General features: G+C 48.8%; 1 protein-coding gene across 1 annotated transcript in view; it reads right to left on the bottom strand.

Annotated features, from left to right (window-relative positions):
- R3HDM2 (R3H domain containing 2) overlaps positions 1-19,408 on the bottom strand; it is an 82,937-nt gene that overhangs the window by 52,632 nt on the left and 10,897 nt on the right. The window contains 1 exon segment of the mRNA XM_030554641.1: positions 5,660-5,855. Within this exon segment, the coding sequence (XP_030410501.1) occupies positions 5,660-5,855 (196 nt within the window).

The following is a 19,408-nucleotide window of genomic DNA, read 5'->3' as shown; positions in this document are numbered from 1 at the left end:
GAGGTTTAATCTGAACCTACAGTGACGCACCACGGGGTTGTCCAAATCCCACCACGTACGCAGCATGTTCCAGGCCAAACCTCTCTGGTGGCAACAGAAGCAAGTGGATCCTAAAGGAGGCGGCACAGATGGTCGCCCACAGCTGCCTGTCAGACCCGAAGAGACAAACATTCGCAGAGGAATCAGCAGACGGGCTCAGACCCCTGGTCCCTATAGTGCAGTGAAGTTTGCCCATCTCTGCCAATGCGCGGCACCCGGTGCTTCAGAGGAAGGTGCAAAAAAAAATCCTAGTAGCAGATGTGGGATAATCTGCCCCCACCCCTGGTCTCTAATAAAAAGAGATTATTTTAAACCCTGAAGCACAAGGTTCATCTCCCTTCACAAATTTGTCATCATGAATTATAAAGCCAATCGAAGCCAGGACCTGGGTAGGCCTGATCACCAGGCCGGTGACGAGGCCCCAGTTAAAGACTGAACAGGAGCATGAAATGAACGGTCGTAAATCCAGCCTGTCTGGGGCCCCTCCCCACCCCAGCCCGGAGTCTGAAACTTGCACATGGCAGATGTTTAGCGCCGGCTCCCTCTAGCATCCCAGGAGCAGACCAACTTTCCTGCTGAGAGATGGCTGAATGAGATATTCCGCGGAGAGATGAGAGCATTAGAATGACTGGCTGCGGTGTGGCAGGATATGAAAGAGAGAAGGTGAGTGAAGTAATGTCTTTTATTGGACCGACGTCTCATTCACCAATAAAAGATATTGCCTCTCCCACCTTGTCTTCGCAGTATAACAATGAAACGTTATTTACTCGCAATGGGGAGTAGGGATGCGTATCTGACGGGGCTGGCTGGAGTGGAAACAATACCTTCTTTCTAGTTCTTCCTCAACAGATGTGAAGTCTGCCACAATGTGTTCAGAGTCTGCCTTCCAGGCCCTATGAAGAACTAGCGTTTCAGGATCTGCCACCTGCAGCAGCCCTCGCTACCATTTAAAGCCCTCGGAAGCAGAGACACACACACAAGAGACATACAAGCAGTGGATGTTAACATTTCTCCATCGTACGCATAGCAAGTTCCCAGGAAGCGCCGGATTGATTTGTCACTGAAATGATGCAGCTCTGGGTAGTCAGCACGAGGATTCTGGCTCCTACCTCGCTAAGCCAGGACAGTTAGGTGGGGACGTACCACCTAAGTCTGCCTGGGAAGGTTTCCTTTCTAGCAGAGCTTTTCTCAGCGGAACAACCCAAATCTCTGATAAAAGTCGACGCCCCTCACTCTGCTTCGGCACCGTACTGCGGCCGTCTGATGACAGCTGGAAGGAGAACGGCTGCAGAGTGATCAGAGGATCGCAGGCCACCGGAACAGAGAGAGGTGGGGTCTAGCAAGTGCTAGCCAAACCGCTCCCAGACTCAGATCACAGGCCACGAGGTAACTTTGCTCCAGAACTTCTTGCAAGAAGATTCTCTGGAGAGGGATCACTCAGTGCTCACAATCTCTTCAGGAACGCCAGGGAGCTGTCGCTCCTTTCTGTCCGCTATGCAGGTTTCCCTCCACTGGCTCCCACAGCAAGGAGTCGAGTCTGGAGCCTCACGCAGACCTAAATTGTCTGGGCTCAGAGGAGGACCCTTCTGGTGTCGACTGTGCATGTGCTTTCTGGTGACACTCCTGTTTCACTCACCGTTTAGCAGCCAGGGCTGTGGTTGGGATCAAAAAAGTCTGGCAATTTACCTCCTTGAGCTTTCGCCAGATCACAGCACAGAGTCTATCCTATAGAGAAAGATCCTGAGTCCAAAAAGTAACCACGAAAACCCTTCACATCATCCATGGAACTGTGCAAACGGTGACTCGGGGGCAGCTGCTGGGGAGGGACAGGCTGGGAAATCTAGGAGAAAAGTCCTTACCCTGCCCAGCCGAGCCTCCCAGAGCATCATACGGGGTAGCATGAAATGCAGAGCTCAGCAACGCTTCAGAACCAGCGTCTTTAGGTAGCGCAAAGAACAAGGCTTCAGGAGCTCAGGCACTGTCTCATCATTTCCCCGTCTGTCTGTTGTCTCATCTTACACACGGATTGTCAGCTCTTTGGGGCACAGACTGCTTTTTTGTCCTGTGTTTGTACAGCGCCTGGCACAGTCGGGTTGTGGGCCATGCCTGGGGCTCCTAAGGACTCCGATACATGCAGTAAATCAGGTTGTCAACACAGGGGGGCACACAGGCCAGGTCTGCAGCAGAGATTCACTTACCATGAGCCTTCTCACTCAAGTCAGAGAAGCAGGGGGCCTTTCACCATCTACGCTGGACAGATCCCTTTACGACAAGTTTCAGCAGCGCCTACTGTCACAAGCAGCCCCCTCTGCACTTCTCCAGCCAGGTCATGGGGGCACGTCTCAGTGCTCTGCAAACCTGCAGGAAGCCTCACGAGGAGGCAATAACACCACCCCCACTACAGTCACAGGCCCACTGAGGGAAGGAGCGAAGCTCGACTGTCAGAGCACCCTCAGCCCCTCTGCAAATCAGCCCTGACCCCAGGCCACCCCATGGAACTGTGCAAACGGTGGTATTGCTCCTTTCGCAGGCCTCACTTCCAGACGGTGGTATTTTATTTGGTAGTCTTATTTTTCCTCCCTTAAAATCAGCTGCAGCCGTGGCTTCTCTTTGCGGTCCCCTCCTGCGAGCTGAAGCAGCCGAAGTCCTCCCCACCACAGGCTTGCAGAGCAGCTCGGTGATGAGGTCTCGTAAAGAAGCCTACCATCTGCCTGGCGCTGGGCGCTCCCAAGTTGCGGGAGCTGAAGGGGAGCGCTCGGTTGCGATGGCCCCCGGAGGCAGAACCTGCAGCACAAGCGTCTCTGCTCGGCAAATGCCATCTGACACATGTACTGACGCATTCATCTCCATGCCAGAAGCCTCGCAGTGGACCTCATGACCAGGCTCGCAGGGCCCGCTTATAAACAGCACCTCGTCACGGAGCACGCATTGCAGCTCGGCGGGACCATGAGGCTCAGCCGGGGCGCTGGCACCAAGGGGAGTGGGGTGTGACGATACAGTTCTGGCAGGACCCAACTGAGAGTGCCAGTTCAGGACCAATTGCTCAAACAGGGCAGTCACAGCCCACGACTGGGGTTTTTCCACCTCTAAGGCAAACCAAACCAGCCAGACAAAGAGGACTTTGGTTTCACCCCACTGACTACCACAAGTCACATAAGCAATTTCCTTAGACACTCCAGTTTCCCAGTATCAGCACCAGTGCCACTGAGTTATGAAAACCAACACCCCAATAAAAGAAAATGGTTCTCTCGATCCCAAAGGACCAAGCCCCAGACCCAGGTCAATATACACATCAGATCTTACCCACAAATCAGGCTATTGCCAATCCTCTAGAATCTAAAATCTAAAGGTTTATTCATAAAGGGAAAAAGATAGAGATGAGAGCTAGAATTGGTTAAATGGAATCAATTACATACAGCAATGGCAAAGTTCTTAGTTCAGGCTTGTAGCAGTGATGGAGTAAACTGCAAGTTTAAATCAAGTCTCTGGAGAACATCCCCTGCTGGGATGGGTCATCAGTCCTTTGTTCAGAGCTTCAGTTTGTAGCAAAGTCTCTCCAGAGGTAAGAAGCAGGATTGAAGACCAGATGGAGATGAGGTGGTAGCCTTATATAGGCTTTTCCAGGTATAAGAACCTCTTTGTTCTTACTGTGGAAAGTTACAGCAAAATGGAGTCTGGAGTCACATGGGCCAGTCCCTGCATACTTTGCTGAGTTACAAGGCGTATCTGCCTTCTCTCCATGGGTCAGTTGTGTAGCTGATGGTCCTTAATGGGACATCAAGCAGGCTAAGCAGAGCTAACACCAACTTCTCTGGGGTGTTTCCCAGAACTGTAGCACCAATTTGAAATACAGACAGGATAGAGCCAATACTCGTAACTTCAACTACAAAATGACACATACATACAGACAGCATAATCATAACCAGCAACCCATAACCTGTTCTTAGACACCTTATATGACCCCCTTTACATGAGATTTGGTGCCACTACAGGACCTTGGTTGCAAACCATGTTCTATATGGTCCCCATTTATATCAATAACATCACATGGGGACTTTCCCTGAATGTGCAAGACAGACAAACTCCTTTAAAAATGAGCTCGCTGGGAGCTGCCAGAAGAGACGCCGCTCTGCAAGGAGCTCTGTCCTCTCAGCCAAAGTCCAAGCCTAGAAAAGCTAACGAGCCATTTAATGAGATAAAGCACGCTAAACCCAGAGGTGAAGGGAACGGCCAAAGGCAATGAGCATCAGACGCTCAGCATCCTTTCCACAGACTGACCGCTAGAACTGGGCGGCCACCCTGCTACAAGCGCTGATCCCGTCAGAGATGCCACAACTCCACTTAGCAAGACCACAGGGAGCAGAGTGGCGAGAGGTACCTGAGGTTGGGACGGGGTTATTAGAAGCAGTGGAACAAGCTGAGGGCCAGGTGAGCTCTGAGTGGGGGTCCCAAGACAGGCAATGACTCAGCAGCACCTGCTGCCATAGCAATCAAGGGGAAATGAATCACAGTGGTGGGGTGTCAATTGTGGCGGCTTCATTTGGAGCTGGACAAACCCCCTACTACCCCATTCATCTTAAAGTAGCAGCGTCCTGGCCTATTTCTGCACAGCGATGGCGCTTGCATGCCAGTTTATATAGGAAATCTAGCGCCAGCCACTGGATTTCAAGCACAGAATCACGCCGTGTATCATCCCAAACACATTATGATCACAGCGACTACCATCCAGCAGCAAGGCCAACGTTTCCCGCTTCAGTGTGAAGTACAACGGAAGCACCTTTAAGTGGTACGTTACCACAAATCGCCGTGTTTCACACAGAGATGGATGCAGCTTCAGCAAGATCCATTTTGGGATCTTTCCAAACCTTCCCTTCCATGCCGACTTTGGGAGCCTGTTCTGAGAAAGCTGGAGTCTGTACCCTGGTGCCTTTCTCAGCATGCTTGACAAACCACGCCCACGCCCTAGGCCAGCTGGTGCCAGTTGGTCTGTATCTCAGCAGTGCCTAGAGACCACAACTGCGCCATTGTGCTAGGCGTTGTATGGGGCACACAGTAAGAGACAGGTCCTGCCCCGAACAGCTTACAGGCTAAATAGACACAACAGTTAGGAGAAAGAGGCACAGAGAGGGGACATGACTTAGTGGTTACTCCAGTGATTTCACTGGAATGATGCTGATTTCCACAAGCTGAAGATCTGGCCCCCTAGTTGAATTCCAAACTCACCCATTTCCTGCAAGAGGGTTGGCTTGTTAAAGAAAACCCCGAGACGATCCAATTCAGCTCAAAACTTGGGTTCCTCCCTCAGGACTGCTCAGTCCACACACAATATCCTCTCTGTCTCTCTACAGAGCCACTCCCTCTCTCCTTACGTCCATCTGGGTAGGGTACTGAACCACCTGCCTCAACAAGACAGCAAAACCCACATAACCCTTTCCAGGCAGGATCTCCGTGCTAATTAGGTGGATGTTTCATGCAAACATTTCCAGCCTTTGCAAAAGCATCAAATGGTTGGGGTGGCTAGTGGGGTGCAATGGGAGCCTCCACAAATTGGGCCAGTTTGCCATTGCCTCTCATAATGGTAACGTTGGGACTGGAGGATGAAAAGGTGCCATGTTCTTACCTGAGACTCCTGCCGTACGTTGGCCTCCTCCCCTTCCTTCTCAACCTCTTCCTTGCTCGGTGACCTGGATACAAATTTGTTTTTGTTCACAGATTCCTCCACCAGCTTTTTTTCCGACTCTTTCATTATTTCCAGTGTCTCTTGCGTCGTGTTGCTGTTAGACATCTTCAGTGCAATGCAGTGTAGCGATGGGCACCTGCAGGATGAGAGGAGATAGGGCAGAGAGAGGGGAGTCAGGATGACGGGAGAGACCCAATTCACAGCTTGGCCTCCTGGACAACTTGCTCACAATTTGCCCCATGGGATGGCCCTGCTCCCTCCTTAGCTCAAATGCCCACAGGGACATCCCTATGACACTTCCTGTGCTGCGATTCCCCTCAGTGCACGTGGGATTCATGTCCAACTTGCTGTCACCAGCTGGTTCCATACCCCCATCCTCCTCTCGGAGGCAGTCCCATTTTGCCAACAGCATGCTCAAGCCAGAAACTTGCCGACTGTTGGAGCAGAAGCTATGGGGTTCTCTGTAACTGAGAAACTGGAGCCAGGCTCTAATTAAGACAATCCTGCGCATGTCTAGGGGCACTTCAAAGCCCAACCCTTATTCTGTGGCTCCTGTCCCACCCCTATTCTGTGGTTTGTGCCCCACCCTCATTCCATGGCTCTGCCCCCGCCCCCCCATCATGTAACAGCAGCAGCAGCAGGGGCCAGACACACATGTTGTCTTCTAAACAGGTAAGGAACCCAATCCCACCACTCCAGACCTCTAGGCAGACTAAGTTCTGCCCAGAGGAAGGACTCCACCTCCACCCAACCAAGCAGAGGGCTGTGTGGCAGGGATTCCTGCTGACGCCACCCAGCAGAGCTACGATGGGGTGATGGCAGAGAAGGTGCGCCCCCCCAGAGCCTCGTCTGCTGAGGCAGCGTCCCCCAGAGCAGTAGGTCTGAATGAAAGCTAAGATGCTGATGTAACCACATGATTCCAGGTGGCTGGGCCTGTATTACTTCAACCTTAATCCAGCACTGACTGGAGGCACGAATCCCTTGACGTCCAGAGGATCACTCTTAGAGGCCACCAATACACACAACTCCACTCAGCCCACCCAGACACGCACCACCTGTGCTGCAGAACAGAGTAATCGGCGTGGATGGACGCTAGGCAAACCGGTTTTATTTCACTCATCACCATTTACTGCAGCGATTCCATGAAGGCGCAAACACACTTTCGACAGATGTCTCATTTTGCTGGCAACTTCGCAAGGGTAAACTGAAATGCCACTAATGCAAAGCATACCCCATGGCCTAGTGGATAGCGAGCAGGATGCACGAGACTTCGATTCAATTCCTGGCTCTGTCACTCGCCTGTTGGGTGAGTCACTTAAAAATCACTTCATCGCCCCGCACTTCAGTTTCCCCATCTGTAAAATAGGGACAATGATACTCACCTTCTTTGTAAAGTGCTTTGCGAGCTATGGACCAAAAGAGCCAGGCATGATTATTAGTATTAATATATCATTAGGTGGATATTTAATTTTCCTGCCTGCTTAAACTTTCTCAAGAGATCAGTTCAGAAAGTCGTCTCTGAATTTGCAGTTTGGAAGAGACCAGAGGCAACATGGGCAGGGCCCAGTGTATTCCAAAGCCACGTCGCCCCCTTTCCTGCCTAATTTGCTACAGACGCTTTTGATTGACAACAACAGTTTCTAGCCGATATGGTTGCAAAGAAACCCTTTCAAAGTTGAACGCGGCCACATCTGCCTGAGATGGCAGACAGCCTGAAGCAACAGAACTGATGGAAGACTGTTATGCTTCCAGTCATCAAAATACAGGTTAACTCTGAAACCTAATAACGGCAATTTAAGTCAACTTTGTTAAATGGGTAGGTAATGAAGCTTCAGAGCTAGTAACTTGAACAGGCTTCTTCTAAATTTGGGGGTGGATAAATCACCCACGAAGGACGACAATGCTTCTGAAATACTGTGGCTGCATTTTCAGTATAAGGCCTGATATCTGTCCTACTGATCTATTGGAAGGGGATATATAAATGGGAATGCACAGAACGTGTCTGCACTGGTGCTGAGCCTGCTTGAATACAAAAAGCCTCCATTTAAAACCTAAAGGAGAGCTCGGAGTAGCTAGAAGAGTGGTCTCTTTCACCAACAGAAGATGGTCCAAGAAAAGACATTACCTCACCTACTTTGTCTCTCTAATATCCTGGGACCTCCACCACTACTGCAAAAACCTAAATATATGTAAGCTTAGAAACTGGACGCACAGCTGACATTTATCCACTCGTCTTAATAATCGCTTTGGCAGAACGTGGCTGAAAAAGAGTCAAATACAACCAAGATTTATTGACTGTTGGCTCTGCACGGGAACTGATAATATTCACTGGCTAATTCAGCCTCACTCCACTTTAATTTGTAGCCCTGCTGAACACGGAACACAGGTTTCACTTTTATTGCAGCTACTGGCCTGGCAACACCAATCATTTAAATACTAATCACTAGTCTGAGTCCAGGAACAATTTCCACGTCCCAAGCCCAGGAGGGAGAGCGTTTTACTCCCGTTATTTATTTATGCAGGAGATGTGGAGGCTTCTAAATTAACATGCTAATACAGCTTGCATTTCACAGCTACCCTCCCCTACTAATGTCACATGTACTGGTTCAAATTCATTCTGGGGGATACTGGGGAAAGGAATATGACCATCAGGACAATGGCCATTTTACACGCAGGCTCCTGTTGAGTTTGGCGCTGGGTGAAAACGCTGAAAGATAACTGCTGATCCTTCTGGCAAACGCAGCCAGAAATCCAGAGGCAAAGGTTTCAGAAATTCATATGCAACAGAAGCTCTCTGTGAACCTTAGACGTGTAGAACTGGAAGGGACCTTATAGGTCATTTAGCCCAACTCCCTGCATTCAAGGCAGGATTATGGAATAACTAGACCATCCCTGACAGGTGTTTGTCTAAGCTGTTCTTAAAAACCTCCAACGAGGGAGATTCCACAACCTCTCTAGGCAATTTGTTCCAGTGCTTAACCACCGACAGTTAGGAAGTTTTTCCTCATGTCCAACCTAAGCCTTCCTTGCTGCAGTTTAAGCCCATTGCTTCTTGTCTTATCCTCAGAGGTTAAGGGAAACAATTTTTTTGTCCTTTTCTTTGTAATAAGCTTTTATGTACTTGAAAACTGTTATAATCTCTCTCTCTCCCCACCCCAGTCTTCTCTTCTCCAGACTAAACAAACCCAGGTTTTCAATCTTCCCTCCGAGATCACATTTTCTAGAGTCTTTCATCATTTTTGCTGCTCTCCTCTGGACTTTCTCCAGTTTGTCCAACTCTTTCCTGAAATGTGGCACCCAGAACTGGATGCAATATTCCGATTGAGGCCCAATCAACGTGGAGTAGAGCAGAACTACTTCTCATGTCCCAGAATGACGTTCACTTTTTTTTGCAACAGTCTTCACTCATATTTAGCTTGTGATCCACTACGACTCCCAGTTCCCTTTCCGCAGCACTGCTTCCTAGGCAATCACTTCCCATTTCGTATGCATGCAACTGATGGTTCCTTCCTAAGTGGAGCACCTTGCATTTTTGTCCCTGTTGTATTTCATCCTATTTACCTCAGACCCTTTCTCCAATTTGTCCAGATCATTTTGAATTTTAATCCTGTCTTCCAAAACATTTGCAGCCCCTCCCAGCTTGGTATCATCTTCAAACGTTATAAATGTACTCTCTAGGCCGTTATCTAAACTACTGAAGAAGATATTGAACAGCACCAGACCTAGGACTGATCCCCGAGGGACCCCACTTGTTATGGCCTTCCAGCTTGACTTTGAACCACTGGTAACTGCTCTCTGGGAATGGTTTTCCAATGTGATTACAGGCTAGGACCTCTAGGCTTGCATGCAAAACTAGGAGTATCATTTATTAATAATTATCGGTATAATAGTAGCGCCCAATTGACGTCGAGGCCACATTGTGCTAGGCACTGTACACACGGGGTTTGTCTCCACTGCAATCTGACGGTCAGTGCAGCTTGGGCAGACATACCTGCCCATAGATGCAGCAGCAGGGACTTCTGCAGCGGTCAGCAACACAAGTGCGTACCTAGGGTCTGGGTGGCTCCTCCAGCACCACATCTACATTGCTGTTTTTAGACACATAAAGCTAGGTTGGGTATGTTTACCTGTAATCACTGGACCTGCAGCAGAGAGACACCCACACAAAGGGTGGGATAGAGGAAGAATTAGTATTGCAGGGTTTGGGGGGTTTTAAGATACAGGATTTAAATGCCAGCTTGATCCACTTGGCTGCCAGGGCAGTGGTTTCCAGACCGTGCAATTCTAGGAAAAACCTCCACGTGCCATGAGCTCGGTAGCACTCCAAGGCAAGAAAGCCGCAAGGAAACAGAGCCACGCTCTCTGGCTGGACCGTAAGAACCAAAGTGAGCCACAAGTAACCAAGGGCAAACGTGCTCCAGTCGGGTCCTAAGTCAGTTCCAACCTTGTCCCAGATTTGTACCCATGTCAGTTTCAGAATCAAAGTTGCTACGTACTGGAACAAAAGTGAAATGGCATGACCGAAACTGGGGTGTGCTGAAACCTGTAAGCTACCACTTCACATTCCAGGGGTTTCCTGATCCTTCTTGCAGCCTCGGGAGTTTGCACAGTCCATCTGCAAAGAGCCAGCTTAGAGCAAAGGGGAGTGATTGGGCCTCTCTGTTTTAGGCAGCAGCCTGCTTTGTCACACACTGTTTCTGGGTTCTTGTGTGTTATAATTCTGAATTTGAAGAAAGAAGTCGGGTTACGCTGCAACCTTCCAGTGACTGTAAATTGCCCCCTTTTCACTGATAGCCTTTTGCAAGAGTGCAGAATTGCCCCAGCACAGATCTGCCCCTGCCATGCCTCACGCCCCCCCGGAGCATCTTGTTGGGAAAACAAAGAAAGGTAGCAGGAGAGGCAGGCTGCTGCAGAAGGGACTGAACCATCCTGACTGCTGCATGCACAGTATCACCAGTTACGTTACGTGGTTGATGTCTCCATCTGTGGCTCTGGATGTTATGATGGGCACTAAGGGGATGCTGAGGGGAGAGCCAACGCACCTGTGATTGCCGAGAAAGTAAACAGTCCCAGAGGCCACTGCCTTGTTGTGGTAGGGTTCATTTCGAAGCAGAAAGGCGACAAAAAACCACCAGCAATTCCATAAGCAACTTTCTAGGCAGCGTGCCAAAGAGTGGCAAAGCGAGGATTCCCGAGTTCAGCTAAGGTTCTCTCCTCACTGAGAGGCAGCAGTGGAATAAGTCACTAACAGAGATACCAGCACGTCTAATGCCATGCCCCCTGCAGCCAGCTAGCTGGCACCAGCTCTGCACAGCCCAGGCGATCAATTCTCAGCCTGCTGCAAAGCTCTCGGGCGCAATCTATCGTTCCGGCCAGCGAACAGCCACTACCGCAGGCTGATGCAGAAGAGGGTCTGAGAGCGATCTGAAAAACGTACTGCAGGCTCCCAGCTGAGGGACCTGCACACAACTCACATGTGTCCATGAGAAGCCGTTCAGGTCTGACTTCCCACGAGGGGCACAGGCTGGAGGTGAGGCCTGCTGTTATCTACGAGTATTAAAGAGACAACTCTTAGCATAGGATGGATTGGTAACACTCCCCAGCCAATCACACCAAGGAGTACAACAGTCTGACCCCAGCTTCCTTTGGCAGGTGTCATCTGGAGGAGATCGGGAGGAGGGGGCGGGGGGAGGTGATTCCCTCAGGTGTTTTCCTCCTGCTGGAAGGTTCCAACAGACCAAGGGCATTTGCTCAAAAGAACAGAATGGGTATCCAAAGCGACGGCTATGCCAGGCGAGCTGTGCTGTCCCAGGACGTATTGTTGGAGGGGCCAAGCCCAGCTCAGCCAGAGACCCTCCTTCCACCAACTATGCTTTGATGTTATTTGCTTTCCAAGCTCAATATCCTTCCACAGGAGCTGGAATTCTGTTGGGGTCGCGCGCACCTAGGAACCAAGCACAGCACCTCCGGAGCACTGGGCTGCACAGTCAGCATTCTTGAGCTGGAAAAAAAGCAGGGAGAGAGTGGCTCTTTGATCCGTAGAGGCAGTTTAGAGGTCAGGGCTCTGCAGTGGCAAAAGAAGACCTCCTGGGCAGCTTGGCTGGATATTCTGTAGCCTGGCACTTTATTTCCCAGGGGAAACATCTGCACTTAAATATGCAAGCAAATAGTCTGCAAAAGTCACCCCACTGCAACAGAACCATCTCCCCTCCACCAGCACTGTATTCAGGTGAAGGACAAAGGGGAGGAATCTTGGCCCACTTGTATCAGAGGGAGGAGGGAGTCTGCGACATACGTCTCATTCAAAAAAGATCCACATGTTTATAGCCATTAACTATACCAAAAAACCCAACCTCCACCCCAAAACCCGCATCCTCTAGCATCTCTCCTCTGCATGCAGATTCAAAGCAGAGACATTGTGTTCTGCTGGTGCTTCTCATTAAAGGCTCTTCTAGAAGAGGTTTCCTTTCTGTGTGAATGAATCAGCCCCGCTCCCCCAGGACACGCGTGGGAGGCAGCGTAGGAGGTGGCTGACATGATCCGCTGTGACAACCAGCGACTTGCGGAGAAAGTGAAAGTTTGCAGGGCTGGGGGCGGGATGGGGAGCAGGGAGGAATGGGAGGGGCAGTGCTGAGCTGCTCCTCACAAGGGATGAAATGATTACGTAGATACATCATCAGGGAAGCCACAAAATCTGGGTCAGGAGAGAAACAATGAGCAGCAGGAGGAAAGGGAGCTGCTGTCAAATTTTCAGTTTGGTTTTGGGAGCTGGCAGGGTAAGCAGGCCAGCTAAGGCAGCAGCACGGTCCTTCATACATGCCTGTTTGGGGTGGGGGAGGTGCACATCTGCAGGTACTGCCCCCCTCCCTAAGACAGCAATCAACTCCACCCCCTCTTACAGTTAGCCATGTCCCGCCAGTCCCTGCTGCTGCTCCCCAGGGGTTCGCTGAGCACTTTGTGAATGCCAATAAACTACATTCAATCCATGCCAAAGAACCACCTCCCCACTCTGATTCTCATTTAACACGTGGGGAAACTGAGGCACAAAAGTCACATGACTTCCCTCACACTGTCACACAGCAAGTCAGTGACAGAGCCAGGCTCTCCCAGCCCCTTGCTCTGAACATTAAACCAGGGCGGAAAGGCTGTGAATCAGAAACAAGTACTTCAGCATTTACTAGTTTGGAGGGGCCCAGTTTGCAGGGAGTGGCGGGAGATCACATGTAAGGGGGATCAGTTAGACTTGTTTCTTACTGGACTTACAGTGACGGGTTCACATCAGATCCTGTAAGTTACTCCATGGTTGGAAATTTGCCTGGTTTCCTTGTCCCGGGCCAAGAACGTGGTGCTAGGGGGATTTTAGGGAACTCCGATATCACAGCAGATTTCAGTTTACAGCATCGAATACTGAACTGTTCAGTGCAATCCTGCTTCTGCATGTTGCGTCTGTCCAAAAGCCTTCAGCGCTTTCCAGAGCAAACGCAAAGAGGAATCAAGAGCTGCAGGGGCGAAACGTTTCCAAAGGAGATGGAGAAAAAGGCATAGTTCAGGCAGAGACACAGCAGGAAGCGGCAAAGGAGAAGGCTCTCACATCCAGGCTGCAGAAAGGAATAGAGAGACGGCTTGATGCCAGACATCGGATACAGGTCCAGAGATGGGAGCCATGGGACTGGCTAGGAAAGGTCCCAGGGAGGTGTGTTTAAAACAAGACCGCGTTGACAGGATCCTGAAACGAATGGGAAGCCAGTGAAGCAATCTGAGAGGAAGGAGCTCATGTTTTCTGGGTGTATGAGAGAGGAAAGGTGGCAGCATTTTGCACCTGCTGGAAACCAGACAGCGGGGACTCCACTGCAGGAAGATAAGAAGCCCGACGGAAAGTAGGACTTGTCCCCTTAACCATGGAATGTCCCTCTTCTCTGGAGTGCGGCATCTTGGATTCTCCATTGCTTTAGGGCCAATGCAGTAAGCTGGCCAGGCCATTCAGCACACTTCTCCTGCATGCACGGTTTCAAAGCTATGCTCAACCAGGTTTCAAAAACTAAACTCATGCGCACAAGATTAGCCGGTTATTATTTTCAAAGGATCAAGCAGATCTTAACATGTGGTGGCAGGGGGTGGAGGGATCTTTCCAGGGCTTTTAACTCCCATTTCTCTTCTGTGTACTCTTGTAATTATTTTTGCCTTCACAGGCCCGTTACAGACTAGCAGGGCCTATTCTTCACACCCAGACCTAGCCTATGTGGCTGGCTGTGTGATAGGAAAATTTTGTTCCCAAGACAGACAGGACTGTAGCCACCAGATGCCAAGGAGAAAGCCTGATACTTCTGTAAGAATAGCTGCTCTGGGTAACCAGGAAATAAAAAAAAAAATCCCTTTAAAACGGGATACTTGGAAATAAAACAGAGCTAGCCATTCTTTTGGAAGAGCAAAAATGCTCAGAAATATGCAACCCACACGCCAGCAGCTTATGCACACATGCCAGCCCAAGCAAGCAGGCAATCAAAAAGTTGGTTCTGAAGCCTGACAGGTCGGGCTGTAAGAGTTTGTTCATCCAAAGGCAGCTCTGCTAGGGAAACTGATGCCCAACTGCAATGAGGAAAAAAAAACCAAAAACCTCCAAACAACCTTAAGAGAGACAAGAGAGAGGGAAAAAATCTCCTCCTTTGCCCCAGTATGTTATTTCATAGCTCTATATAAGGCTTTGGTATTAATGTCACATATCGCTGAATAAATACACCCTGCAAGGTTAAATGACGACATTCTCCCGTTCTGCTTGCTCATTGGCCTCCGGGTCGGCCAATCTGAAGCACGGCTCCATAGCAACAGGCTCTATCACCATGAGCAACTCGACAAGTTTTTTTTATTTAGCTGTTTTAAAAAAAAAACACAAACAGAAACTGCTGCAAATGTCTGTCATGTAACAGTTTGCACAGGAAGGAGGCGGCAGCAGAGAGACCCACAGCACGCTGCAAATTTGAGGCCCTGGAAAAGCATCTGTTCCACTGAAAGCTGGGTTTAGCAACAGCAACATTAGCACTATTTCACTGCATTTGGGAATTTTCAGTTTCCCCACATTGCAGTCACTGGTAAAGCTTTCACTGTGGTAAAACTCAACTAGAATATGCATCAAGAGGCTGTTCTGGAGAAGCGCTGTCTTCGGGCGGCTGTGGCACCCGATCGTAAAGGGCTCACCCCAGCCCTCTGTACAAATCAAGCCTTATTTGGGCAGCACAACATACCAGGAAACTACTGAAGCAAAAGCTTGAAAGCTCATGAGAGAAGTGCCCTTATAAGACGCCTTTTCTGTACCATCCGCCCGTCTTCCTTCCTTAAAAAGAAAGGAGAATTTCCACCAACAGGGAGTGGGGTTGGATGAAGGAAGAATATCCCACTATATTAGAAAGCTTTTGAGCATCATTCTGAAAGAAGGCAAACCCCCTGGCTGTCTCAGTGCAAAGCTTTGGGAAAATGACCTATTTGGTGACAGACAGGATTTTCTCCACTTCTTCCCCTCCAGATCTCCTGAACCCCTCTCCTTGTTCTTTTATAGATGTTTGAAAACGAGCTCTTTCTTTAAGAGCTCGTGTGCCCAGTAAAAAGGTGGAGGCCAGATGTCCTCCATGGCACAGGTCCTGTTACTTAATCATCGCTTTAAGTCTTAATGTGCCCCATGACGACAAAGGTGGATACTCTGGAAATTATACTGTAGAGGGTTACGGCTTCAGGTGGCAGAATGAGCCGCAGGGGGTGAAGGACGGCTTGTTATATAAGTGCCTATAGAAATCACAAGTGAGGGATGGGAAATGCAGCTGATCTAAGACATCTAGGAAGAGATTTAAGCTTTCCATGAGAAGTCAATAGGTTCCCAGTATCCACCAAGAGGAGCCATAAGTTAGATATCATGCGAGTGTATTGGGGATCAGATTTCCTATTCCCCAACTGTAGTTTCTCCGTCCCCTTCATCAAAGGGTAGCACTCACGAGATTCACATATCCAAAGTTCCACTGTTCCATCTTTCTCACAAATGATCCTACCGTGGATGGGGGAAATCCTATTTATTTACACAATGTAGGCCTTGCTCCTCTTTAGCGCAAAGCCTCCATCTGAGCAAAGCAGCCCCACTGGCCCCTCTACAGACCCTACATTTTCTGCTTACACTGCGGAGAGGGCAGGAAGCAATGGGGAGCTAGATGTGACACAAGCGGACATGTTCATTTCTAATGGCTGTGTTCCTTTGTGTAACAATAGGACATCCGACTCCCAAATTACTGGATGGCCACAAAGGCATTACACACTGCATGGGTAACAGAGAAACCAGCCTCCAGCCAACTATGTGGTGGCTGGGCCCCCCATCTAGGGATGCTTACCAGCATTTAACCCTTCAATACCCAGGGTTGTCAGCAATCTCCCCTCCCAGGAGTTCATTCTGTACCAGGAAATTCAGTGTCTTTCAACCCACGAAGAGTTAATCTGAAGTGACTGGCTGACAGAATGCATAAGACTCAACCTCCAAGCCCCTACAAAAATGTTACAGCTGCACAGTTACATTAAGCAGAGCCTGCTTCCTTTCATTAGCAAGCTGGGGCATATCTTGAATCCATCTTTGTACAGATTACGTACTGAGGCAGAAGAGATGAGCTGTGAAACAGTACTCTGGGGAGAGAGGACAGAGCAGTCGCTCGACTATGCCCACAGGGCGGTCCTCTTCCACAGCTGTAAATTGCCTGTTTAATTAATTAGCACAACAACCAGGGATGAGGTGCATTATGGGAAGTGCCAAAATTATTGCCATGATGGCTCTTCCTGGTTACGTGTTAAACACGTGGGTTTGTATTACTTGGAATAACTCAAGTGATGTAATTTTGTGAAAATAAACTATTTCTGTTACCTGGACCAATACAAGCACTAAGAATCAGGACGGATGTCAACTTGCTGCTCATGTAATCCATACTCTGACATTCCCAGCAGCACGACTGCTAAAAGACTCTTCTTGCGATACACAGACATCAACTGGGCCACAACCATAAAGGGGTTTGGTACTTGAGCACAAGGGGGAACCAATAAATATTGAGCATAGTTGTCCTGTGGGCTAATGAATGTCAACATTTGGTAGCCCATCAATTCACAGCCAACCACGTATCGGATGGAACAACAGTTTAACCAAGTTACTTGCTATTGCACTTGTTCAGAGTCTGTCTTCCTGCGAATTGTAAAAGCTTCTGAGGAAGTGGCTGGGGAGCTTGGCACAAACCACGGCTCCTGGACCTACACGTGTTTTCAAAAGGATATTTTAAAACAGAGATGAGCAAACTCCCCAGAGCAGGAATCAAGTCTCACAGGTGTGCAAAATACCTTATCCTCTTAGGAGCTGTATAAATATATAATAACGATTATTCCTTTGCTGGAAAATAAACAGCAGCAAGTATACAATGCATGTACTGAATCGTTACCTTCACTGCCACAAAACAAATATTTTTCAAAGCTATTTAAAGTACGTCTACACTGCATAAAAGATCCACCTCAGCAAATCTCAGTGCCTGGGTCAACTGACTCAGACTTATGCTACAGGGCTAAAAATAGCAGTGTAGATGTTTCGGCTCGGGCTGGTCCCTGGGCATTCAGACCCACCTTCTCATCAGGTTTCAGAGCCCAGGCTCCAGCCCTAGCGGAAAGGTCTACACTGCTCTTTGTAGCCCTGTAGTGCAAGCCCCGTGAGCCCGAGCCTGCTGACCTGGGCTCTGAGACCTCGCTGCCATGGGTCTTTTTTGCTGTGTAGACGTACCCTTAGACACGGGTTACTGCAGCTGTTCATTTCACGGTCAACTCATAAAAACGCGAGGCATACAGGGAGCACGCAGAAAAGCAGCCAAGCCATCTCAAGCTTCAAACTCATCAGCCCTCACCAGACAAGCAGCGTCAGGCTTGGACGGCACGTGGATGGGACCTCTCTCCACCCTTAGGCAGGCAGGAAGCTCTGTAGGGAAAGGTGGAGGTGCTCCTCCCTTTGGTCAGCATTATCCATTTTATCACTGATAACACTGCGCAAAATCGCAGGACCCCACATGGTGTGGGAGGCTGCTGGAGCTGTCGACCTTCAGCTATTGATCTAAGTTTTCTCTCTCGTGTTCATCACTGCTATCTGAACACTAAGACAGACTCAAGGATCTGAGCGCATGAAGTCATACGAGTTCCCACGGTGCTTTTCACAGGGTGTAAAATTCCGAATTCTGCAACTCCATTCTTGTTCCTTTAATTCCCCTGCATTTTTTTCAACTCAATGCTGGCTCCTTTGTCACTTCCTGTCCCGAACGGTCATTGCGTCCACCTGCACCCAGCAGCCAGCTTACCTTCCAGAGGGGGCTGCATGTCAGTGGCAAGACAATTTCCCTTGAATATCTTTGTTTTTAAACTAAGGGCTGGAGAAGGAAAGACGACAGGAGCGAAGAAGCACATGGTTTGGACAGACACAATCCGTCAGGGAAGGATTTATTCAAGGGATACGCTACAGCCTAGTAAACAGGAAAGAATAGAGGTTGGTAAAGTACAGGTAGGAACTGAAGAGAAACAATCAAACAAGAGTCCCATTCAATTACATCACATCAAGGCAGATAACTACATATTGACAACTTTCCTAAATGCTTGTATACAAATGCAAAAAGTCAAAATGCTAAGATGGATGAACCCGAGTGCCTCGTATTAAATGAGGATATTGATAAAACCAGGCTTCACAAAAACTTGGTGGAACAATGATAATCAATGGGAGATGATAACACCAGGGTACAATATATATAGGAATGACAGAGCAGATTGCCTGGTTGGGGGAGTGACACTACCTGTGAAAGAAAGCAGAGGATGGAGATGGATGGCAGGAGAGAGATCACTTATGTTCTTATGGTCATAGAGTAAAATATAGTAAAAATCTTAAATGGATCAAACTGTGCCACAGAACTTCTATGGACAGAAATCCCCTGCTTGAATAATTTGAGTGCGGCAATAGGAGTGTTCTGCTGACCACCTGACCAGGATGGTGACAGTGATTCTGAAATGCTCAGGGAGATTAGAGAGGCTACAAAACCAGGCACCCAGTAGTAATGGGAGATTTCAATTATCACCCAGTTGACTGGGAAAATGTCACCTCAGAACAGGATGCAGAAGAGAATTTCTAGACACTGCTTCTTGGAGCAGCCACCTCTGGAACCCACAAGGGGAGAGGCAGTTCTTGATTTAGTCCTAAGTGGGGCATAGGAGGTGAATGTAGCTGAACGGCTCAGTGATCACGACCATAATGAAATTAAATTTAACGTCCCTGTACAGGGGGAAAATACCAGAAGAACCCACCACAGTAGTGTTTCACTTCAAAAAGGGGAACGGCACAAAACTGAGGAAGCCAGTTAAAGAGAAATTTAAAGGAGCAATCACAAGAGGGAAATACCTACAAGCTGCATGGAACCTAAAAATTCTATCATGGCTCAACAGAGTAAAGAGGTGACTGCAGACAAAAAGACATCCTTTGAATACTGGAAGTCAAACCCTACTGAGGAAAATAGAAAGGACCTTAAGCTCTGGCAACTCAAGTATAATTAGGGAGGCCAAAAATTTTTTTGAAGAGCAACTAGCAAAAGACACACAAACTAAGAGCAAAACTTTTTTTTCCCAAGTACATCAGAAGCAGGACGCCGGCCAAACAAC

This window comes from Gopherus evgoodei, chromosome 3, assembly GCF_007399415.2.
Source record: "Gopherus evgoodei ecotype Sinaloan lineage chromosome 3, rGopEvg1_v1.p, whole genome shotgun sequence".
NCBI classification, from domain to species: domain Eukaryota; kingdom Metazoa; phylum Chordata; order Testudines; family Testudinidae; genus Gopherus; species Gopherus evgoodei.
This window is presented reverse-complemented; position numbering and strand designations above follow the sequence as displayed.